Consider the following 24,451-nt stretch of genomic DNA (forward strand, 5'->3'; position numbering starts at 1 on the left):
AGGGCCCAGAGTGTCACCAGGTGAGTGGATTCTTCCCAGAGCTCCCCTTTGCACACAGACCCTGTACCTATGACCCCACCAGAGTGAAGGTGGGGACAGCACGCAAACACCCCCTCCATTCCCTCTGGTCTGAGCACTGATTCAGGGGCAGGAGAGCCACAAAAGAGGGACAAAGGAGAGACAAGACTGAGGGTTGAATAGGGGCAAGTGAGGGGCTCTCCCTATGTCCCCCATCCCACAGCAGCCCCTGTCTCTGCCCCCGGCCCCCCAGCTGCCACTCCACCCCACCCCAGAGCCCTTCACTCAGAATCTGAGGCTCTAGGCACTAAGATCTCAAACTTCGGCCAGAGTAGGAGCTCCAAGGAGTCTAGAAACTCCTGCAAGTTAGGCCTCCCTGATGGACCAGCCTGAACCCTTAGATGGTGGTCAAGAAACTTGGGGGCAGCGACGCCTGGGTGGCTCAGTTGTTAAGCGTCTGCCTTCAGCTCAGGTCATGATCCCAGGGTCCCGGGATCAAGCCCCACATCGGGCTCCCTGCTCAGCGGGAAGCCTGCTTCTCCCTCTCCCACTCCCCCTGCTTGTGTTCCCTCTCTTGCTCTGTCTCTCTCTGTCAAATAAGTAAATAAAATATTAAAAAGAAAAGAAAAGAAAAGAAACTTGGGGGCATCAGAGATGGAAGGGCTTAGCCCAGGCCACACAGCAGGCTGACAATAGGCCCTGCTCAGCCCTGCCCTTTCCTGGGACTCTCTTTCACTTCTGGGACTCCTGGGGTACTGGGATCCTGCCACCCCCACCCCCATCTCATCCCTGGAAGGGAAACAGGTTGGCTCCTTGAGTCAGCATGAGAAGGACCGAAGGACCTGGAACCCTGTCTCCCTGTCTCCATCTCCCCCTGCCACATACATGGCTCCTCCCAGGGGGTCCTGACCTGGCACTGGGCAAGGGGCTACTCAGGGAGGCCAGGGACTAGCGTCAGTCCACCCAGCCTCTGGCTCCTTCGAGAAACTTGGCCAAAGCCCTCCCCTCTTTGGGCCTCAGTCTCCTCCTTCCGTGGCCAGTGTAGCAGGTTCTACACGGGTGAGGTGTGCCTGTGCAGCGGCTGTCATGGGCCCTCAGAAGGGTGGAGCCCCTCTGCCTCCTTCTCACTGGGGAGACATTTCAGCCTGCAGACCGGGCTGAGGGCCAATGCCTGGCTGAAGATTGAGCCGGACAGCCCCTCAACTAGCATGTGGCTACCAGCTGTGAGCAGGAGGCCCAACGACTCCTCAGTCTGCCAGCTCGCCCTGGGGGTCTCAGCTCAGCCAGCCCCCCAGCTGGGGCTGCAGGGAGGCCCGGGTCTACTGGAGCAGGTTGTGTGGGGCAGCCCACCGCACACTGCAGAAAAACAGCCTGTGGCAGGGGCCGGGAGCCCCAGCTCCGCTGTTAACTTGTTGTGTGGCCTCAAGCAGTTCTTCTCCCTCTTTGGGTCTCATTTTCCCAGCCAGGGAAGGGGGTTAGGATCTTCTGTGCAGGCCCCTGCTTGCTGGCCACAAGTTGGAAACAGACCCCAAGCGTCCCCTTGACAGCACAGATCGATGGGTCCACCCACAGGCATCTTGTGCCATCTAATGGACAAAGAGGGAACTTCAGGAGGTCCCACCCTGTCAGGCCCTATGCGGGGGGGCAGTGGGGCCACCCAGCAGAGACCAAAGCCTTTTGGGGCAGCAGGCAGTACCCAGACAACCGTACTCCTGAAGGCAGGAGCGGTAGGAGACTCCAACGATTGCTTCTGATCAAGAAATCAAGGGAGCCTTCATGGAGGAAGCACTATCTAGGCGAAGGATGACATAGCCCTGAAAAAAATGGAGAGGAGCGAACACAGCAAACAGTCAATATAGGTGATGCACATGGGGGAGCTTAATGCCTTGTGCTGGTGGGAGATTGTGAGCCCTGGGCTGTGCACACGTGTGATGTGAGTGCTCGTGCATCGGGAGCCACCAGGTGTCTATGTGGAGGGTCACAGCTCAGCCTCTCCCAGCTAGGATTCTGGGGTGGTCATGCCTGGACAGAATGGTTGCTCTTGTTCTTCCCCAACCAAACTCATTCTGGAAGAGAGACACTGGGGCCATCGCGCAGATCCCCTTCCCTGTGGACCCCTCTTTAAGGCACCCCCCGCCACCTCCCCATGTACCCTCTTGACAGCTGGCCCAGCCATCCTCCTGTTTTGTTCACAGAAAGCCTAACTCTTGGAGTTTCTCTCTTCTTTCCTGATCCCAACAGCAGCCCACGCCCCCCCGGGTGCCCCTCCAGTCCTCCTCACCAACAACCACCCTTTCCTGCCCCTACCTCAGCCACCTGACTTCATCCTCCAACTCACTACTGATAAGGATGTGACCTTCGGCGTCTCCATTCAGAACACCCCTTCCCGTGGACACCCCGTTCTGCACTCAGTATCCCCATTGCCATTCAGCCCCATTCTCCTTGCCCAGCTTGGATCCAGGCCCTTAAAACGTCCCCCAGAGACCCATAGCCGCTCACCTTCTGCAGCCTCGCCCCTGCATCTCGCATCACCCTTTGCCAGCCTCCCTGGGTTTTTCCCCCAGCATTCCCTGCCCCACCTCCTTAAACGAGCTTCCCTGGACTCCATGTCGCCCTGCAGCTCCAGCACATTTCCCGTGGAGCTGCACAGGACTGTCTGTGCCCACCAGCTCCCCTTCACATCATCTCACTCCTCACTCCTTTGGTCCTCTCCCGTCGGGCTCCAAGGAAACCCTCATGTCCAGGTGACCAAGGCCTCAGGGGCCTCCAGGTCCCTAACCCCAGAGCCACCAGCAGCCTTCGATGTCCCCATCCTTCCCCCCTGGCTCCCAGGGCCCCTCACTCAGCCAGGGTCTCTCCCATCCCCCTGGCCACACCTCCTGTCCCGGACTACCCTCAAGGGCTGGCTGGTGTCCAGTCCTGGCCACCTCTGTCTATCTCCCTCTTCCCCGGGGGCCTCATCTGGAACTGGGGCTGGGAAAGCCCTTCTTACTCTGAGGACCTGGGACTTTACAGCGCTTTCTCTGCACCCTCACTTAGCTCCGGCCCTGCCTTGACATCTCTGCCACCCCATCCCAGAGGCATCGCAACTTTGACATGGACGAAGGATTTGCCATCTCTTCTGTGGTTGTCCCACCACAAACACACTTCCTCCGGGATCCCGGACCACTCTTGCCTCGTGGCCACCGCGTCTCCATAATCCCCATTCCAGCACCACACTGGTTTCCTCATTCCACTCAGCACCCTCTTGTCTTCCTGCGCCGATGGTCAATTTTACGAAATTAGGGATGGGGCCTTCCTCTGAAGGGTTCCAGCATCCGGCCCTCATGCCAGGCACAGGGTAGGGATGCGACTAGGGAAGGTGCACCCACGATGGCCCCGCCTCCTCTCCCAGGCTGTCGTCACTCCTCCGGGTAACGTGTAGGTCCTTGAGTTCTCCAGCTCCCAAGGGCAGGCCTGAAGGGACCCCTCTGCTCTCCCCGAGGCCTCTCCAGGGGCCGGACAGCTCCCACACTCTGGCCTGCCCTGGAGTCATCTCCAGAATTCCAAGACTGTCTCCGGAATGCTGGGCCTGTCTGGGGAACGCTGAGGCTGGGGCACAGGTGGAGAGGCCTTGGAATGGCTGGGCGGAGCGGGGAGCCCAGCTGCTGGCATTCTGCCGGAGCCTGCACAGCGCGGTGGATGTCGCTCCTGTGAGCGCCACTGCTGACACCTCCAGGTCCTTGCCGGCCCCCCCCCCCCCCAAGGCCAGCGCCACCGTTGTGGCCGTGGCTCTGGCCCCCACTAAGCTGAGAGCCACCAAGCCTCACACTTCCATTCCATCAGGGAGGGAAAGTGGGCTGTTGGAGCCTCCGAGGTTCAGGGCAGGGGGTGCATCAGACCGAGCCCTGGGCTGGGAGCCACGTGGCTCTGTTTTCTGCCAGACTCACTGGATGATCTTGACAGGTCCCTGCACCTCTCCGGGCCCTAGGGTCCTCAGCTGGCAAACGGGTGAATGGAGGGAGAGCAGACAGTGTGTCCCTCAGTCCCAGGAAGTCGGTGTTACCAGCATGAAATGCAAGCAAGTGGGCCCCCGGAGCACCTCGCTTCTCTGCAACCAGAGCTGAGAAGGAGCTGGGCTGCCATGCCAAGGGGCCTCCAGGGCCTAGCAGGGTGCTCTGCTCTCTCCAAGCACAGGACCTCTCAGCTACCAATTGGCAATCAAAGCCATAGCCCCCAGGAGCCTGTTCAATGTGGATTCCTGGGCCACCACCAAGTCCAGATGCTGAATCTCTGGAGACAGGGCCCGGGCATCAGCAGTCATAGAAAGAAGCCCGTGGGCTATGGAATGTGGTAATCTCTAGCCTAATCCAAGCCCTCTGGCAGAAGATGGTGTACGGGGATGGGTAGAGCACAGGCTCAGGGATAAGGCAGGAAGTGGTCATCAGAGCATCCACAGCCTGACCCCCCCGGGGCATGAAAGCCAGACACCAGGCCTACAGGGAGCAGGGCTTTATTCGAATTCCCTAGGATAGGGCTGGGGGAGGCAGTCAGGGAGGGCCCACGATCGAGGACACATCCAAGCTCCCATCCTGGGGACCCCGGCCCCTGGCCCCCACCATGGAGTTGGAAGGTGGCACAGGCAGCTCTGGGCGAGGGTTGGTGTCTTACTCCACCCCCTTCATGAACTCCAGGAACTCTGTGGAGAGAGGAGAGGCCTAGGTCAGAGAAGGGGTCTGGCCAGGGTGTGGGCAGCAGGGATCTAGCACAGCGCCCTCCCTCACCATCATAGTCAATGCGGCCATCGTTGTTCTTGTCACCATCCTTCATGAGCTCCTCAATGTCGTCTTCCGTGATGGTCTCACCCGTAGCCTGAAGCATCACCTTCAGCTCATCCAGGTCTATGTAGCCATCAGCATTTCTGTGCAGGGGTGGGGGGTGAAGGGGACCTTAGAGCTCATGGTGTGGGCCAGAGGAAGGGAAGAAGCAGCCCCACCCATGACCCCAGGAGGCAAGGCAAGGACGCTGGGAGGTGGGCCACCCCATTCTCCCATTGCACAGAATGGGAGCCTGAGGCCTTGAGGTCACAAGACTGTCCCCCCTTTCCCCACCTCTGCTAGGGTCAGGGTCAGAGATCCAGGGTTATGCACTCACTTGTCAAACATGCGAAAGAGGTCCGACAGCTCCTCCTCAGACTTTCCTTTGCTGTCATCCTTCATGCACCGAACCATCATGACCAGAAACTCATCAAAGTCTACTGTGCCGCTGCCTGCAAGGTAAGTGACACGGCCATTAGTGAGGGATGGTTAGAATGCTCTTGACGCTAAACCCCGGTGCTGTCCTTGCACGCATCGTCGTAGCAACCCCGTGAGATGAGTGTGGTCGTTATGCCCATTTCATAGATGACATGACTGAGGCTCAGAGAGGCTAACGGGTTCCTTCGAGGGCACAGAGTAATAAGTGGCAGAGCCGGGACTTGGGTCCCAAGCAAGCTGAGGGTGAGGCGGGTCTGGGGCCTGGGGGGCCCGGGGGCTCACCGTCCTCATCCACCTCGTCAATCATCTCCTGTAGCTCCTCAGGTGTGGGGTTCTGGCCCAGCATCCTCATCACCTTGCCCAGCTCCTTGGTGCTGATGCAGCCGTCCTCGGCACCCAGCACGAAGATGTCAAAGGCTGCCTTGAATTCTGTGTCCAAACGTGGGGGTGGGGGGTAAGGGGTTGGGGGAGTTACAGAGTGGCCAGGGCTCGGAAGCCAGGACCCCAGAAGGCCGGACCTCTGAGGCTGTCAACTGCCCATTTCCCTCCAAGACCTCTGAGGTCACAGTAAGAGGGACCCCAGCCTCTGGGGTCCTTATGCTCTTCCAGCCCGACACTGCTGTACCCCCACGTGTGTTGGGGCACTCACCATTTTTCTGCTCTTCTGTCAGCTGTTCTACCTAGAGAGAAAAGGAGGTCTCAGGACTCAGATTCAGGACTTAGCTGCTATTAAGGAAATCAACCCATCCCACAGACAGGGAAACTGAAGCCAGGAAGAGGCAGGCCATTCCCAGGTCACAGTCCTCCCTCCCTGCCCCCCAAAGCCCTGAGGTGACCCCGCTGGCCTCACTGAGGCTGGGCTTAGGGCCAGGGTGGCAGGTGGGTGCCCCCTCCAGGGCCAAGGTGACCCTGAGTAACAATAGTCAGTGACCACTCAATGCCCTTTCGGCCCCCCTGCTGAAATCCAAGCTGGGTGGCCCGAGGGACAGCTGTCCCTCAGGTTGGGACAATAAAACCAGTGTGGGGATGGGCAAAGCCACCCACTGTAACCTGACCGGGGTGGCCACTGGGCTATTTTTAACGGGGGGCAAAGTTAAACCTGGTGATTGTTCTGGGGACTCTGGCATGCAGGGAGGTGGGGCAGCGTTATCTGGCCCCCTGGCCTGCTGGTGCCTCAGGAGCCAAAATTAGTCCCCAGCCCCACCAGGCCTTGTATGGGCACGGGGTGGAGGGCTGCCCCCCCCCCAGCTCCATGGACGGGATAGGCAGGGGCGGCCCCAGAGCCAGCTGTAGCTCTTGCCTGCCCAGGAGTGGGGCTGTACTCCCAGGGCTGAGGGAGGGGTTCCCTTGGGGACAGCTGTCTGGGCCGAATGTCCTCACCTCTGGGGCAGGGGGAGGTCAGCAACACCCCCCACTCCAGGGAGGGACTACTATCTGAAGTCCCTCAGTGACCCCAGGATGCTGCAGGGACTTGGGGTGACCACTCTCCAGCCCTCACCCCCGGCTAGACCACTGAGCCCTGAGCCTGCCAGGCCTGATGGGGGCTGCGGCCCTGGTTCTCTATTCCTTTCCCCCTGTCTCTCCCCCATGCCCAGTGCTTCCCTGCCTGCCTCAAACTTCTAAGCCCCTTCTCCAGCTCAGGATCCTGGCTCTCCAGCCCCCTCCTCGAACCCCTGTCCCACCCTCCACAGCGTCTTCAGCCATCCAAGGAGCTGGAGGTAGGTGGGGGATTATAAGTGTGAGAAGCAGAATGTGAGGGGCAGGAAAGGGGAGTGGGGACAAGGAGACAGCAACAGAGACTCAGAGGGACGGCTGGGAGGGACAAAGAGATGGAAAGAGACTGAGAAAGGCCAAGACCCAGAGACCACGGACACGAGCGAAGGGAGGTGTGGTTGGAAGACAGTGACACAGACTACAGACACTTGGAGACGGGGGCAGACATGATGCTAAAAGCGGAGACCTCCTCCACCCACCTGAAAGCTCCTCTCCAGCCCCTGAACCCCTCACTCCTTTCACACCCTGGAACTGGAATGCCAGATCCACCGTCCCCTCGAAAGCCTGGGCTGAAAGTTGCATGGGCCCTCTCCTGGGTCCCCACCACCTTCGTGGGGTGACCTCGTCCCCCAACGTGAGTTGAGTGAGCCCCCAGTTGGGCCCACCCACCCCAGCCCTGCCCAGCCCAGTCCCTCACCGCAGCCTTGTAGATGTCATCCATGCTGGCGGCTCACAGGGCAGGCTGCTGGGGTTGCCAGCCGGCCCTGGGCTTAAATAGCCCTGCCCCACCGCATTCCGGGCCGGCCCAGCCCACCCCTGCGTGCAGTATCCTCCACCCCCTCCCCCAGCCCTGGTGATCTCAGGCTGGCCTGAGTCCCTGTGTCCTCTGCCCAGCGCAGGGAGCAGATGAAGGGCTGCAAGGACCACGTCTTTTTCCCTCCGTCCTCTATGGCTCCCAGGGGACTCTCTGAAAAAGTTTCTCGAATGAATGAAAACATGAGCCAAGGACAGGACAGGTGCTTCGAAGTAGCGGGCCCCAGGCCAGGCCCCTACACACAGCAGCTCATCTCCAGTCAGGGAGGTGGGCAATATTATCCCCAATTTTCAGCTGAGGAAACTGAGGCTCCTGGAGGGCTGATGACTTCCTCAGGGTATGGCTGACTTGGCAGCCCCTGCCTTAAGCTAAACCTGTTGGAGGCGGTGGGGGGTTGGCCAGTGCTGGCCAGCTGTATGCAAGGAGAGGCCCTGCCAAAAGAAGCCTCGAATGCCAAGTTCAGAGTATGGTGCTGTGCAACCGTTGGAGAAGTAAGTCATTGACCCACCTTAGTACAGAGGGGTGTGGAGCCCATTCAGCCAGGGTTGTCAGAGCATCCATGCCCAAGACCTCTCACCTCCCCAGGGAGAGCAGTACTAGCTCTGGGCTTGGGTGAGCTGCATTTAGTCATTCAGTAAACACCTACAGATGCCCGATCTGTGCTAGACTCTTCCCCTCCACCTCGGTTACCATCTCCGTCTTCTGGGTCAGGGTCTTCCCCCGGATTAGGGCTCCATCTCTGTGTCTGTGCTACCCCATTCCAGCACTGTAGTTTCTGGGTCCAGGTCCAGCCTGTCGCCCCCACCTTCTGAGCTCTGGTAGGACACCATTGTAGGGTCTTGCACTCAATGACCAGCACATATCCCTTCCTTCCACCCACATGCAGAGTCCTCTCTTGATAACCACACCAGCTCCCTGCCTCGAGTGCCGCGTTGCATGGATGAACCTCATACAATAGAGGAGGTCTTGGTTAAGAACTGGCGCAGAGTTACTCTGTCCAGCTCGAGCTCTAAGCACAGCTCATACCTTTTTTTTTTTTTATTTTAAAGATGTTATTTATTTGTTTGACAGAGACAACGAGAGAGGGAACACAGGCAGGAGGAGGAGGAGCGGGAGAGGGAGAAGCAGGCTTCTCGCCGAGCAGGGAGCCCGATGCGGGGCTCGATCCCAGGACCTGGAATCATGACCTGAGCCGAAGGCAGACGCTTAATGACTAAGCCACCCAGGAGCCCCCAGATCATATCTTCTCCTTCAATCCTCTCGTGCCCTACAGGGAATGAGCCCGAGAGCCAGGCGGGGCGCGATTACTGCCTCTTTCTGGAAAGGGAAAAACAGAGGCCAGATGGTGCAGTGACTTGCTTCGGGTACCCCGGGAGGTGCGAGGTCTTCCGTCCTCCCTTCCCGGGCACCGAGTGGCAATGCCCAGAGCTACCCCCGCCCGGTGCCTCAGTTTCTCCTGGGCTGCAGGAAACGCCGCAAGGCTCGCCTACAAATTACGCGAGCGCTCCGGCCTCTGCGGCCTGCGCACGCGCGCTGTTGGCGGCTGCTGTCAATTACGCACGGGGGGCGGGGCGAGCGCGAGAGGAGGCGGCGGGGCCAAGATGGCTGCGCGGCGCGCGGCGGGGGCGGGGGGCGGTGGGGGCCAGGGGGCGGTGGGACGCTGACCCCGCCCCTTGCTGCTGCCAGTCTGCGCCCGGCGGTGGCGGCTGCAGCAACGGAGCCCGGAACATGGCGGCGGTGGCGCGCAGCTTCGGGTCCGAGCGAGAGGCCGAGCCGGTCAAGGAGGCGCGCGTCGTGGGCTCTGAGCTCGTGGACACGTATACGGTGTGCAGGGGGCGCGGGCGCCAGAACTGGGGGTGGCGGCTTGGAACCCGGAGTCCCAAGTCGAGGGGGGCTGGGGGGGACCTGGGCCCCGCCACCGGGGAGGAGGAGGTAGCGGGGGCCTCGGTTTCGAGGAGGGGAATCTGGGGAAGGCGTATGGGTTTCGCAGGTCCGGGAACAGGGTCCTGGGGTGGGTCTCAGGGAGGGAGCTTGGGGAAGGGGTACGCTCTCAGAAATGAGGGCTAGGGTTGGGGAGGATCTGGGGATAAAGGGGTCTGCGGAAGACGGGAGTCTAGATGAGGTGGAGGCCCTTCTAGATCCCCTAGGCCTGCAGGGGCGCCAGCCTGGGAGGACGTGACAGAGGGTCCGGGAGGGGAGGGGTCTCTGATGGATGGAATCGGGGAAAGGTTCGGGGTCCTGCGGGTCATGAAGAAAAGGGAGCGGGGCCTTGATCTGGGGGGTGGGGGTTGGGGTCGCAGTTGAGATTTGCTTTAAAAATGAGGGGTGATCTGGAGCCCCAAGGCCTTGGGAGTCAGTCAGAGACCAGAATGGGGGAGGAGTGGAACCATGACGCGGGGGAATTGAGGTCGTCACTCTGTGCTGAAAGTATAAGACCCGGGAACCTCAGGGGTCTTCATGGCTTTGGGCGGAGGGAGCCTGTTGGGGCAGCAAGCCACCCACACACTTCAAGGCCTTGGGGGAGGTGGAGAACTGAAAAGAGGGGTGGAGTTCCAGACTGTGATGGAGTTGGGAGGCTTTTCTGGAGCTGGATGGGGTTAGTCGCCAGGCTTGTGGGCCTGGTAGGCAGCCAGGCAGGGACTGGCCTTGGGGTGGGGGCGTATTGAGCATCTCCCAGCCTCCTGTTCTTTGTTCCCTGAGGATGGGGAGTTGGGGGGGGGGTTTGGCCCTGCCTTCACCCCACCCCCTTGGCCCTCATCCTAACCCTCCTCCTGAGGGTCATTTCTCTGGCTCTTTTTCCTTTCCTGGGCGGCAGGAGGGGGAGGGAAGCTGCCAGGCTGGAAAGAGGGGCTGGGGGCGGATCCTGGAGCAACAGGCCAGCCCTGAAGAAATGGCTGCTCTTCTCTGGAGGCTTCAGCTGATTTGATGATTCCTCCTCCCCCTTCCCTACGTGCTGCAGAGAGGGGCGGGACACTGGGACTGGGGGGGGGGGGGAGGCTTTCCATGTGAGGGTAGAGGTCTCCGAGCTGATGGCTGGCAAGCCATTGCCCATTGCCCATTGCCCATAAGCAGCATTCAGCTAGGACGTCAGCTCCAAAAAGCTCTCCCTATTCGCGCGGCTGAGCCCCTTCTGCATGGGTATAGGGGAAGTGGTGATCCAGGCTCACCCCACGATTTGTCTCCGGGTGTGCTGATTATTATTATATTTTAACACACTTTTTGTTGAACGTTTGCTGCATGTCAGACCTTGTACAAAGCATTTTGCTTGAATTACTTTATTCAGTTACTAAACCTATCAGATTTTAAGATGGAGAAACTGAGGCTCAGAGAAAATTTAGGCTCTCAATCACTTACATAGGCCAGCCCGGAAATGGCAGAACCAGATATTGAACTCAGGTCTTCCTTGACTCCAAGGCTCATTCCCTTACCTGCTAAGCCATATTGCCTTTTGCTAGTCTTGATTGTTCATCACTTCCCTTCCCCCCACCCTCCCATTGGCTTCTTAGTGCTTTGACGCCTGGCTCAGCAGCAGAAATCCTAGCCAGGAACCAGCTGAAAGCGTTGGGAAGGGACTTGATTCTAGGATATAGTCAGGGCACCTGGAAAAATATACAGCAGAGAAGCTAGTCCTGCCAGACTCCACCCTGTTCTGCCGCTCTTGGTGGGGGTGGCCTTGCGTGCAGCTCAGGTTAGAGGCTGGAAGTAAAAAACGAAAGAGGTGGCTTGATAAGATGGTCACCTTTTTTGTTCCTCACTGTTAGGTAGACCCACGGATTGATCCCATGTGCCTGCCAGCTGGTGCTAGGGCCAGGGAGGACGCTGCGAGAGGGTCCTGCTGCTTGGCAAGGGTCAGATGCAGAGTCTAGCGGGCAAGGGTAGCCTAACTTTGGCCCCGGGGGCTGGGGTGGTCTGGGTGGCCTGTGGCTATTGCTCAGGGGAGGACGGGGCTTTCCTTTTGGCTGGCCGGGCGAGGACTGTCGGTTTGCCCTCGTAGGTTTACATCATCCAGGTCGCTGTCGGCAGCCACGAATGGACCGTCAAGCACCGTTACAGTGATTTCTATGAGCTCCACGAAAAGGTAACTCTTGAGAACCGGGAATCTGTGTCCCAGGGCTTGGGGGCTTTTAGGCCACATTTCCATTGTGCCGCACATTGAAGTGAGGGCAGAACCAGCTCCGTGCCTATAATGGTCAGTGTCCTGGGGGAGGGAGCGGGTTTTAACATATCCCCCCCTGACTAGAGCGACTCCAGAACCTTGACTTTAATGTCTGGCTGTGATTCCATTTCTTTCTTTGATTTTGGAGAGAGCCACCTTTCTCTGGGTCATTTGCAACATGAGTGTTTTAAAGACAGGCCACCGCCCTGATTGGTTTTCATTCGGCTTTGGAAAAAATGGTGGTTTTTAGGGGCCTGGAGGTATTTTCTGTCTCTACAGGCTCCACATGGAGCTCCTTGTCTGCAATCAAGGTCCTGGTATTTCTAATACTAATTGAATCTGATGAGGCCAAATTCCAGATGCACTGGTTGCATTGCTTATTCTGATACCACTGCCAGAAGGCAAGGTTGTGGGAGTTGTGGCAAGCGCCTGTCCACACGCTGCGTGCCTCGATCCTGCAACATCACAGACCCTCTGGGGCTGTGGTTGACCATGCTTCTATTTTCTTACAGCTGGTTGCAGAAAGGAAAATTGACAAAAACCTGCTTCCGCCTAAAAAGATCATTGGGAAAAACTCAAGAAGCTTGGTGGAGAAGAGGGAGAAAGATCTGGAGGTCTACCTGCAGACGCTCCTGGCTGCCTTCCCCGGCGTGGCCCCCAGCGTGCTGGCCCACTTCTTACATTTTCATCTCTACGTAAGTTCCTCTCCAGGTCTCCCCTGCCAGCCCTCAACCACCAGGCTCGAGGCAGCAAACCAGCATGAGCCTCTGCTTTCGGGGGAAGTGGGCCGGAGTTGGACCCTGAGGTTAGAAGATGGAGGAACATCACCCTGCTGTGGATGGGGTGTGGGCAGAAGCCCGTTTATTGACATATTTGCTCTAAATTAGACTGTGGCCACAGAGAGGCTTTCCTTTACCACGTGGCATTTTGTATAGTGAAAACAGCCTGTGGGTGTTCAGGCTAGTTTTCCGAATGGATGGGGGTAGAGCGGAAACAGCTGACACCTGGGATAGAGGATGGTTTCGCTGTTGGTTCAGCTCGAGATGAAGGAATCAGCCTGTGTTGGCAGAATATGGCCATGGGAGGGCATCTTCAGGGTCCGAGGTGCCGAGAGTCAGTAGATAGACTCCACCGGGAGTGTGTGTCCCGGAGCGGCTCTGGATGGAGGAACAACATTCATGGGCTGCTGGTGACAGGATGAGTTGTTACACCTCACAGAGGGAAGTTTGGCTGTGTGAAACTCAGATATTGAAAACAACTCACAGTTCCACTTCTGAGAATTTATTCTAGGGGGAAAGCAATCAGGTAAGCGTCAGCAGGACGTAGGTACATTCCAGGGTAGTAGCGAAATACCGAAGACAATCAAAAGTCCAATAAGAGGGGTGCCTGGGTGGCGCATTTGGTTGGGCGACCCACTCTTGGTTTCAGCTCAGGTTGGTGATCTCGGGGTTGTGGGATCAAGCCCCTCATCAGGCTCTGCGCTCAGCGGGGTATCTGCTTGGGATTCTCCCTCCCCATCTGCTCCTCCCCTTTCTCCAGTGTGCACTTTCTCTCTCTCTCTTTCTCTCAAATAAAAAATGTTTTGAAAAAGTCCAATAGGTGTTTTTCAAAAAAATCAAGGGGTACAACCCTGTAATCGGATATTCTGCTAGAAAATGATGGTGCAGCTGTGGATTTGTTGACATAGGAAAATAAGTATGTTACTATATGAAATGAGCATGCCATAAAATGGTGTGTAGAATGGTCCCCTTTTTATGAAAAGAAATTTATGTGACTGTATTTGCCTAGGAAAATTCTGAAAGATCCTACACCGCAGTACTAGGAGTAATCTCTGGGTGATAGATTTTCGGATAATTGACATTGTTTTCCTTTTATGTGTTGAAGATATGAAAGAATCTCCTCCATTTTTAGGCTTACCCTTTGGGAAGGGACCTGTGGGTTGTGGTCTTAAGGGCTCAAATATGTTTACAACACAACTTTCTCGAAGTGTTTTCAGAGTAAGACGACCGAACCTTTTTTGGAGTGCTAGATAGAGCCTGGAAATTTGGTGATGACGCTAGCATTGGGTCACTAAGCTTGGAGGGGCTGTGGAAAATGGGTGGCATTTATGGATGGGCTCTTATCTATCTATCGATCTAAATGCTTTGGATTTTATTCAGCATATACTAGCAACTATGTAGTTATCAGTTTCCTATTGTAGACATTTTTTTATGTTGTCTTTCCTTATGTAAGGAAAAATTTCCATTACTTACGCGAGTGTTTCAGATAAACTTTACCGGTTAGTATTTTAGGAAGTGCTGTTCTTTAAGAAAGCTTTTATTAGCCATTTAAGGATAAAACTTGATAAGCAGCCCTTTGAAAGTATAATTCGTTGCTGAAGACCTAGGTCTTTGAGCAGCAGGTTTGTCCAGCTCCGAGCATGGAAAGGCCTGGACTGCTCTTTTGAGATAGGTTTGCCTGAGGTGGGCCTGGGCCGGCCCACACCTGAGGCTCTGTTTTGAGGCATGCTTTACTGCTTGGAACAGTTTGGACATACTGAAATACTGTTATCAGAAGGGCCCCTGGGTTACATAAATGCAAGGATTTTTAAAAACTGACCCATCATGAAATTAAATCATGGTTTCTCAGCTGTGGCACTGTTGACAGTTAGGGCTGGGTCGTTGTCATGAGGACTGTCCCATGCGCTGTTTATCAGCATCTATGGCCTCTACCGGCTAGGTGCTAATAGCCACCCCAGGTTGGGACAACGAGAACGGCCTCCTTGCCAGATATCCCCCTAGGGGCAAAACCTCACCTGATTGGAGAACCACTAGATCTTCAAGTGAGTTTGAATAAACAGGGCCTAAAAGATCCCTCATGGGCGCCTGGGTGGCTCAGTTGGTTAAGCAACTGCCTTCGGCTCAGGTCATGATCCTGGAGTCCCGGGATCGAGTCCCGCATCGGGCTCCCCGCTCAGCGGGGAGTCTGCTTCTCCCTCGGACCCTCTCCCCTCTCATGCTCTCTCTCTATCTCATTCTCTCTCTCAAATAAATAAATAAAATCTTTAAAAAAAAAAAAAAGATCCCTCAGCCTTTTCTGCAGGCTGGGAGTTCTTAGGGAGTATTTCTTCTAGCCTTTGTCCCATCAGTGTTCTCTCTGAAATTATTTCCAACATGTTCCACTTCTTGTGGGGCTGACATTGGACAGGGTGGACTCAGGGAACCCTAGTTGTCTGGAGTGTGGGGTTTTTTTTCTTTATTAAAATATAGTTTACATATCATAAAATTCACTTTTTTAAAAAAGTAGATTGCATGTCCTTTTTTAAAATACTTTATTTATTTATTTGTCAGAGAGAGAGCACACAAGCGGGGAGGGGCAGAGGGAGAAGCACACTCCCTGCTGAGCAAGGAGCCTGATGCAGGACTCATCCCAGGACCCTGGGATCATGACCTGAGCCAAAGGTAGACACTTAACTGACTAAGCCATCCCGGGCGTCCCAATCCCAAAATTCACTCTTTTAAAATACACAATTCCTGGGGCACCTGGGTGGCTCAGTCTGTTAAGTGACTCTTGATTTCAGCTCAGGTCATGATCTTAGGGTCCTGAGATCCAGTTCATTGGGGACTCTGCTTCTCTCTTTCTCCCTCTCCCTATGCTCCTTGCCCCACTTGTGCGAGCACACTGATGTGCACGCTCTCTCTCAAATAAATAAATCTAAAAAACAAAAAAATTGAAAGTATACAATTCCCTGATTTTAGTATGTTCACAGAGTTGTGCAGATATTACCAATAATTCCAGAACATTCATCACTATGAAGAGAAGCCTTGTACCCATCAGCAATCACTAATGTACTTTCTGTCCCCATGGATTTGCCTATTCTGGACATTTCATATAAATGGAATCATACAAATGTGGCCTTTGTGATGGGCTTCTTTCACTTAGTATGATGCTTTCAAGGTCCATTTGTATTGTACTTTGGTCCTTTCTGCCTGAGTCATATTCTGCTGATTAGATATACGACATTATCCATCAGTTGACAGACGCTTGGGTTGTTGCCATGTTTTGGCTAGTAAGCATATTGCTGCCGTGGACATTCATATATAAGAATTTGTGTGGACATAGGATTTCTTTTCTGTTGGGTATACATAAAGAGTGGCATTGCTGGGTCTTACGGTAACTTTAGCTTTTTGAGGAACTGCCAAAATTTTTCCATAGTGGCAGCACCATTTTACATTCCCATCAGTAGTGTGCAGGTTCTCTCCCCACATCCTTGTCAAACTTGTTTCTGTCCACTTTTTTGATAACCATCCTAGTGGCTGTGAAGTGGAATCTCATGGTGCTTTTGATTTGCATTTCCCTAATGAGGTTGAGCCTCTTCTCACGTGCTTATTGGTCATTTGCATATCTTCATTGGAGATGTGTATTCAGATATCCTCGGCACTTTAAAAAATTAGGTTACTTGTGTTTTTATGGTTGAGTTGTAGGAGTTTTTTCATATATATACATATGTATATATTTTGGATATTAGGCTCTTATCAGAAATGTGATGTGCAAATATTTTCTTCCATTGTGTGAATTGTCTTTTCATTTTCTTGGTAGTGCCTTTGAAATACAAAAGTTTGAGATTTTGATGAAGTTCGGTTCATCCATTTTTTCCTTTGGTCACTTCTGTTTTTGATGTTCTTAGAAACCATTGCCTAGTCCCAGGTTACAGAAATTTACAACTTGGTTTTCTTCTGAGAGTTTTATACCTTTAGCTCTTATATTTAGGTCTTTCGTCCATGTTGAGTTAGTTTTTGTTTACGGTGTGAGGTAAGGGGTTCCAACTTCATTTTTTTGCAGTGTGGATTTTGATGGCAAGGAAAGAAGGCAGCGCTTCTCTCCATGGCCAACTCTGAGATGGGGATTGCAGGGGTCAGGGCAGCCCAGTGTTGCTGTGAGTGGGCACACCTCGGCACTGGGCCTGTTGCTGTGCTGTTTCTCTCCAGATAGCTGTGGCTCCTGGAACTCCTGGCACTCTGTGACAAACCTCATCCCAGCACCCCAGGAGCAGAGGTTTTCAAATTCAATGAAACGGAATCCCACAAAGAATTTCTAGCACACCATTTTGAGGCAGGATGTCAACCAGTGGACTCGGGGGAGGCAGGCCATTTCCAGGCCCTTTAAGCCTTTTTTTTTTTTTCCTGAGAGAGCACGCACAAGGGGTAGAGGGAGGGGGAGAAAGAATCTCCAGCAGGCTCCACGCTCAGCACTGAGCCTGATGTGGGCTCGATCTCACAGGCCTGAGATCATGACTCAAGCCAAAACCAAGAACTGCTGCTGAACCAACTGAGCCACCCAGGTGCCCCCCCACCCCCGACCGTTTATTCCAAGTCCATCATTTGACCTCTTTGTGTCCCAGTTCCTCCTTTGTGAGCTTGGGGGTGATGACCCCCCACCCTTGAGGATTAGAGGAGGCTGTGCAGTGGCAGTAAAGGACCTGGAAGAACAGTGGGCCCACCGGGCCTCACCAGGCGCCGGCCAGTATGGGCTGCCCTGGTAAGGAGCAGTTCTGGGCATTTCTGTCATCAGAATGCCATCAACTCAGTGCTTGGCAAAGGTGGCATTTCTGTCATTTTTTTATTTTAAAGCCAGTGGACTAGGACAAAGATACTTTTTGAAATTTGAACCATTCTTTTTTTTTTTTTTTTAAGATTTTATTTATTCATTCGTTTGTATGAGAGAGCAAGCAAGCGAGCTGGGGAGAGGAGCAGAAGAGGGAAAGGGACAAGCAGGCTCCCCACTAAGCGCGGAGCCTGATGCGGGGCTCGATCTCATGATCCCAAGATCATAACGTGAGCAGAAATCAAAAGTTGGATGCTCACCCGCCTCAGCCACCCCAGCGCCTCAAACAGTTACCGTCTTGGTGTCATGCCTGAGCATTCACCTCCATCCTTTGTCTCAGCTGCAAGTACTGAGGCTGTAAGTGAGGACAGATTTCTCTGTGACTTACGGCCTTGGAGCTCTCTCCAGTGAAATTTGAAGCTTGAATCTCTCAATAGGGAATTTTTACTTAAAGCAAATCGCACATGACATACCTGACTCCTGCTAGCATGCCTCATCACGGTCGTGAAATAAAAGTTACTTAGGGAGAAAAAAAAAGTACGTAGGGTCCTCCCCCACCTCTGACCCTTAGCATATGTGTGTGAAGCACACAGTGACGTGTGATGGAGTCCCTTGTCTGTGCCCCGTTAACAAGGGCTCTGTGCTCGAGTACGCCCCAAGCAGGAGTCGGGCTGGCCCAGGGGTATTCCTTGAGCACAGGCACGGGTGCTGCGGGATGTACCTGGTCGCGGGCTCTGCCTGCGCAGACATGCTCAGAGTGGCAGCCGCCGAGCTACAGCCTGACCAGTTCATGGCACATTTGTGTGCAGCTCTACTCGAGATCCTGGCAGGCGGCCGACTGACGGGTCTATAGCCCATTTAGGGATGGGTGTTACTGTTTTTTTAAGTGTAGCTAATTTTATTTTAACTGAATTTTTTTTTGAGGTATAAAGAATGTCTTTTTTTTTTTAAAGATTTTATTTATTTGACAGAGAGAAACACAGCAAGAGGGGGTACACAAGCAGGGGGAGTGGGAGAGGGAGAAGCAGGCTTCCCGCTGAGCAGGGAGCCCGATGCGGGGCTCGATCCCAGGACTCCGGGATCATGACCTGAGCTGAAGGCAGACGCTTAACGAGTGAGCCACCCAGGCACCCCTAAAGAATGTCTTTTTAAAAAAATGCTTCTCAGTTCAGACCTTTGTGGCACCCCAAAGCACTTTACGTCCCTTCCGCGTAGATTGGGTGAGGTGTGTGGGGGTCACCCGTCTGCACAGGTGACCTCCTAGCAGAATCTGTAGTGACTTAGACTGGGGCGGCGGGGTACTGACTCTGCACACCTTTGCTCTGTATGCAAGGCTGGCTTAACCAGAACTCTGAGGAGGCCAACAAATTCTTCTCTCAGGGGACTTGTACTGTAAACTTGGGCCGAGGCATCCCTGTGCTCTCTGATGAAGTCTCCGCAGGGGGAGAAGCCTGGGAAACAAAGTAGGTAGTGTTGTTACAAAAGTAGACAGTGTTACAGCAGCGTGCATTTCCTGTGTCGGAAGAGAGCGGAAAGAAATTGTCACATAGTTTGCTTTTTAGATTGCTCAGAAGTAAAAAACCTGCTCTGTGCTTAGCATCAGCCTTTGACCTTCTCTATCTTGCAGCTTTCTGTGTTTTCCAGAAATGCCAGCCTTGTCCCCTGAGGGGGTGTTGAGGGCAGCTGCCCGAAGAAATGTAACATTGTTAGATGTGGATGGAGGGCAGGGAACCCCTTCCCAAGGGAGACCTTGTGGGAGCCCCAGTGTCACTAGCACGGGCCAGAGTTGCTCAGGAGCCTGCGTCCTTCAGGGCTGACCAGGTGATGCTCACAGCAGCGGGCTGGAGAAGTGCTGACTTAGACGCCGGCCGCGGCGCTTCAAACTGTTGATAGAGAAATGAGCGTTTGGATCATTCCAGGCTCTTACTAATCTTCAGTTCTTCACTGCAGTCAGGGAAACTAAATTGAGTTTAGGTCGTTGCAAGAGACTGAAGTTGAACTTCGGCCTGAACGGAGAGCCTCTCTCCTCCCTACTTGGAGCCCTCTCCTGCTCAGAGCCTGTGTTGTCCTGACGGCCTCTTTGCATCTGACCTTGGATCTTGCCAGACCCTGTGCTCCTTAACGCCGGGGCCATGTTTGCTCATTTTCCCCCACACTGGGCTTTTTTGTCCACTTGTGATTCCGAAGGGGGGTTCTTCTCACACTGTATGGAAGCTGAATTTTGAGTAGCTTAAAGAAATAAACACATTTTTAAAAGCTAGCATAAAGTATTAAAAGAAAAAGAGGAATATCTTTGTAATCTTGGGATGGGGGAAGAGCCCTGAAGTCACAAAGGAAAAGAAACACAGATTAAACGACTTCTATAAAGATGAAGCGTCTCTTTGTGTCAGGAAAACCGTCACAAAGGTACGAGGCCCGCATGACAGGGAGAAGGTATTTGCAGCATGTAAACAAGCATCGGCACATCCCTCGTGTATGAGAGAGAAGGAGACAAACCACAAAGAAGAACAGGAAAAGGACACCCTGTCCCCTGCAGCCTCGTGCCTTTTGAGTCCCGTCAACATGTGAATCGCATGTCCTCGTGGCAGAGACGTTCCCATGAGTCATGAAGGCAACCACGTGGTCTCCGTCCAAGCCTGTTTACCAAAAGTCCAGTTGGCTGCCCTCTGGCAGTTGATTAAAATTCTTACCTGCCCGATGTCGGGCTGGGGGCTGTGGGGTCCTGCCATCCCCAGAATCACACACAAAAGTGCCGAGGCAATGGCTTATGTACAGAGAGACTTCAAGGCCAAGTGGCTTTGCTGCTTCCTGGCCACGTAACACTGGAGAGTGCAGCAACTCTCTACCTCAGTTTGCTCATTTGTGGAACAGGGTTCAGGATACCATCTTCCTCGCATGGGGCGTTGGGGCTGCGGAGTGAGCCAGGCGCTCAGGCATTGCCCACCATGGTGGCGATCCCAGCACGCCGGTTCTTAATATGACTGAGGGCTTAGTCTTTCAGGCCTTCTGAAAGGAAGTCCTTTCCTGCCTCTTTCTTAGGACCCTGGGGCCATGGGGACTGTTGCAAGGCTTGAAGGGTGAGCACAGGCAGAGAGCCGTCACTCACTTTCTTAAGGCACCTTTGGAACATGAACGAAAGTAGAAACGGTCACTCTCAGAAGAAATAGGACTTCCTCTCAGCCACGCCCTCTCCGGGGATATTCTGGGGCCAGTTTTGGGGGCTGCTGGCTTCCCAGCTGACTGCCAGGATCGCCAGGCTTGGCCAGCCTCCCAGGCCTCATGCCACGGCCAGGGCCTGTGTGTGCTCAGAGTCGCTGCGATAGTCTGTTCCTTTTCTTCCTTTGAAGCGACATTGCAGATGTCCACAAGACTGGAGATACTCTGTTTCCCCTCCTGGGCAATTTGGTTTATAGTTTCCTGTCTCTCCTGTTGTATGTTACAAGCTCTGTTTGTTTTATTAACTTTCTAGAGAGTTGACATTGCAGCAACAGAGGGAGTAGATGGCAGGGAATGTGAGTCTGAGGGCCTGGGGGCAGAGGAACTCTCTTTGACTGCGGGTTGATTTCTCTGCAGGAGATAAATGGCATCACCGCGGCACTGGCTGAGGAGCTCTTTGAAAAAGGTATGTGGCCGGGAGTCCCCGAAATGGTGGCCACTCGCCCAGACTTGTCAGGCAGCCGGGGATCCAGGGTGGCATGGAACTCCTGCAAGCAAGTGCTCACTAGGGCCCACCTCCCCAGGGTTGCTCAAATCCCTGGGCCTGGTCCATAGCCGAGCCTGCCTGTCTACCTGCCCACTGGCCCTACAGGCAGCCAGGTCTAAGAAGCTGTGGTCTTTTACCTTAGGACTCTTGAGTCCTCATGTCAGGGGCTAACCCCAGGCTCAGGATCTAGTCCAAAGCCCTGTGGTAGAGTTCTGGAAGGTGGGTGACCTGCTGCCATCTTGCATCTGCTTTGTCCTTACCTGAGAGAGTTGAGACGTCAAACAGAAGCCAGTCCTGGGTCATGACCCTGCCAGAGAGCCTATAACAGTAGCTAACGTGTAGTGAGTGCTCCTGCCGTGCAGCCTCATGTTGGGCATCTGCCCGCCTTCCTTCCCGGTGGTGCCGATGAGGTCACTGAGGGTGAGAGGGTACCTGGCTGGGAGGAGCAGGGTGAGGACTGGTTGAGAGCCCCGCCTGCTCGCAGGGCCTGCGCTGGGCTGGCTCCCTAGACCCCACCTAACCTTGGGCTGTGTGCAGGTTGTAGTGTGGGTCTGCTGCCCCGTTGTGCCTCACACCAGCTTTGTCCCAGCTCAGTGCTACAGATTTTGACTCGGCCTCACCTCAGGGAGGCTCCCCAGTCGCACATTCTCAGGGCTCTTCCCTCCTTTGTAAGCGTGTGTCCTGGGTCTGCCCTGTGCCCAGCGTGAGCTCAGGACCATGGCTTCGTCCTGAGGGTGCTTGCCTCGTGCTTGCTAACTGTTGGCCAGGGGGGTAGACGCCCTGGCTGCACAGTGGGGCCGGGGCCGGGCGCTCACCCTGGGGGGCATGGCTGTTGCAGGAGAACAGCTCCTGGGGGCCGGTGAGGTCTTTGCCATCGGGCCCCTGCAGCTCTACGCGGTCACCGAGCAGCTGCACCACGGAAAGCCCACGTGTGCCAGTGGGGACGCCAAGACTGACCTCGGGCACATCCTGGACTTCACCTGTCGCCTTAAGTACTTGAAGGTAAAGCTGTGGCAGCTTGGAGAGCCTCACGGTTGTGGGCATGGAGCCCAGGTGGGGCCGAAGAGCTCACGGGCTGGCAGTGTGTGTGAAGGTGGCTGAATGGGCCCTGAGACCGGGAAGGCCACCTTTGGTGTTCTTGGCACTGCACTTCTGGCCATGAGCACCAGGGGGCAGTCGTGACCCAGGGCCCCCTTGCTTTAAACTTTGGCTTTCGCCTGCTTTGTTGACCGCGCCAAGTGGTGAGTGGAGGTACGTGCCTCCTGCGCCTCACGTAGCCCGGCAGAGCCGGGAGTCAGGTCCGCAGCTGCTGCAACACCACCCCACGAACGTGGCCGGGGAGCACTTGCAGCAGCGTCCCTGATTCAAGCCCTGTGTCTGGCCACAGGTTTCCGGCACAGAAGGACCATTTGGAACCAGCAACATTCAAGAGCAACTCCTGCCTTTTGATCTGTCAATATTCAAGTCTCTTCACCAGGTGGAGGTAAGGCCCAGGACCCCTGGAGTCTAGGCGGGGCTGAGCCCACGCAGGTGGGGTCTTGCTTCTGATTACTGTGGCTAGAGAGCGTGTCTGGGTTTAACCGTCAGGCCCTGTTGCTTCCGTGTTTGTCAGTATGTGACAGACCCCCGCTAGGTAAGTCAGTCCCATCTGAAGGTCTGGAGAGAGAGGGGCCTCTACTGCTCTTGGCTGGTCTGCACGTCTGCTCTGGGCATAGGCAGCGTGTGGACAGGGTGGAGCTCCAGTGCTTGGCTCTTTCTCCTCATGGCTCAAGTTGATGAGAACTTGAGGGCCTAGGAGGGCATCCTGAGGGTCAGGCAGAGCCAGTTCCAAATCTGTGCTTCCCAGGGCACACCCACAGAGGGCTTTGAGGGTTCTCTGCCCTCTGGTGTGCCCACACCTAGCAGGAAATACTTTGTATTACTCACTATCAAATTCCTGGATTCACGATGTCAGTTTTGTTAACATTTTTTAAATGCAAAGGGGCCTCAGTAACGGGTAATTTTTAAAAATGTTTTAAAGCATCTATTTCTGGAGCGTGGCTTCTGTGTTCAACCCTGTGTCCTGATGGACACTTCTCAATGGAAGTTTCCCAACAGCCCTGTGAAATGGGTATTTTTATTCCCATGTTGCAGTTGAGAAAACTGAGGGTTCGGGAGGTAAGGAAGTTTGGCCAGGACCACACAGTCAATGAGGGGAAACTGGGATCTGAATTCAGCCAAGTCTAACTTCAGAGCCTCTGCTACCCATGGGACTATTCTGCCTGCACCGTTCTGGGCTAGTCCCAGAGATCTTGAGGACCACATCCCTTGATGGGAACCTGTGGTGTGTGCCTCTGCCAGAGCTGGCTGAGGAAGGACCTGGGAGTTAGAGGAGTGCCTAACTCAGCCTCTGCTCGCAGGCCCACAGTTGGGGCCTGCAGGTGGGTAGCGTTCATGGGCGTGCTTGGGCATGTAGCCCTCCCTCCTCGCTGCAGGACAACCAAGGCCAGTGAAGCAGGGCTGGGTAAGCAAGAGAGCCCATCGTACTCACTGTGTGCCTAAGGCCCTTTGCTCTCAAGTTGTACTTTCCAGAGCTCGCTTTTCCTGTCCACCTGCCAAGCCCTAGTCAGCCCTTACAGCCTTTTCTGAGATGAAACTGTTCTTTGTTCCAGATAAGTCACTGTGGTGCCAGGCACATCCGGGGACTCGTCGCGTCAAAGCCCACCCTAGCCACAATGAGTGTCCGCTTCTCCGCAACCTCTATGAAGGTAAGCTCCACCCGTTTCCTGCCGGGGTATGAGGGGCAGGGCCCTGCGCTGAGGTGCTGCGCTCCTCTGTGCTGAGGGTGGGTGCGAGCACCCCCGCTGTCGCCAGACACTGGAGGTCGGACCTGCCCGCTGGGCGGCCGCACCCTCATGCAGATCCTCCCACTGCCTGACAGTCCCTGGGACGCTGTGGTCTGTGTCTTCGTCAGAAATCCACACTGTTAAACGAGAGAGTTGAAGGAACCGGGTCTCCCCACCCCCACCCGCAAAAGATGTCACTGGTTTTGGAGGTGAACAAATTGCCAAGTAGTGGCAAGTGACAGAATGTTCATTAGATTGATATAAATGTTCCTCTAAGCTTAAGAAGTCCTGGTTTCGTACTTGTTTGTGTCTTGCTCTGAGTGGCCTTGAAATAGACAGGCCAGGTTGTGGAAATGCTGCTCACTCTCATTTGTGTGTGAGCAACAGAAATACTCGAATTGAGAAAGTAAGGCATTTCTTTTCTGTTTACCTTTCTATGGATTACATTTTATCAGTGTTAAAATTCTGCGGGTATAGAACAAACGCAGTGGCTACTTCTGTGACTTCCAGTGTCTGATCCAGATTTGGGGTTGGTGTCTTGAGGCCACTGGCTGAGATAGGAGGCTTGTGTAAAGAGCTGGGGTGTTGGGCAACCCGGCTTCTCTCCGAGGTGCTCCCTGCGGC

At 54.7% G+C, this 24,451-nt stretch overlaps 2 protein-coding genes across 4 annotated transcripts in view; one reads left to right on the forward strand and one right to left on the reverse strand.

Annotated features, from left to right (window-relative positions):
• Positions 1-4,494: 4,494 nt before the first annotated feature.
• TNNC1 (troponin C1, slow skeletal and cardiac type) lies at positions 4,495-7,556 on the reverse strand. Its single transcript, XM_027584414.1, has 6 exons — positions 7,444-7,556; positions 5,902-5,932; positions 5,535-5,681; positions 5,152-5,266; positions 4,782-4,918; positions 4,495-4,696 (listed from the first exon to the last, which is right to left on the reverse strand). Exons 1-6 carry the CDS (start codon positions 7,465-7,467, stop codon positions 4,665-4,667), a joined length of 486 nt encoding a protein of 161 aa, XP_027440215.1. The 5' UTR covers positions 7,468-7,556; the 3' UTR covers positions 4,495-4,664.
• Positions 7,557-9,187: 1,631 nt separating this feature from the next.
• The window catches only part of NISCH (nischarin), a 32,833-nt gene continuing 17,569 nt past the window's right edge, over positions 9,188-24,451 (forward strand). For 2 of the 3 annotated variants that reach the window (XM_027584307.2, XM_027584308.2), the window contains exons 1-7: positions 9,188-9,384; positions 11,555-11,638; positions 12,229-12,411; positions 20,873-20,921; positions 21,841-22,004; positions 22,390-22,485; positions 23,654-23,749. In XM_027584307.2, coding sequence (XP_027440108.1) covers positions 9,289-9,384; positions 11,555-11,638; positions 12,229-12,411; positions 20,873-20,921; positions 21,841-22,004; positions 22,390-22,485; positions 23,654-23,749 — 768 coding nt within the window. In that variant the 5' untranslated portion in view covers positions 9,188-9,288. The remainder of the gene's footprint in view (positions 9,385-11,554; positions 11,639-12,228; positions 12,412-20,872; positions 20,922-21,840; positions 22,005-22,389; positions 22,486-23,653; positions 23,750-24,451) is intronic. The other variant, XM_027584309.2, reaches the window with a different exon arrangement.

Source organism: Zalophus californianus, chromosome 1, assembly GCF_009762305.2.
Source record: "Zalophus californianus isolate mZalCal1 chromosome 1, mZalCal1.pri.v2, whole genome shotgun sequence".
In the NCBI taxonomy this organism is placed as follows: Eukaryota; Metazoa; Chordata; class Mammalia; order Carnivora; family Otariidae; genus Zalophus; species Zalophus californianus.

Coding starts and splice junctions, on each gene's coding strand:
- TNNC1 (XM_027584414.1), bottom strand. CDS start 7,467: ATGGATGACATCTACAAGGCTGCG. Junction 4,919..5,151: donor CTCTTTCGCATGTTTGACAA/GTGAGTGCATAA, acceptor ACCCCTGCACAG/AAATGCTGATGGCTACATAG. Junction 4,697..4,781: donor TGGCCGCATTGACTATGATG/GTGAGGGAGGGC, acceptor CTCTCTCCACAG/AGTTCCTGGAGTTCATGAAG.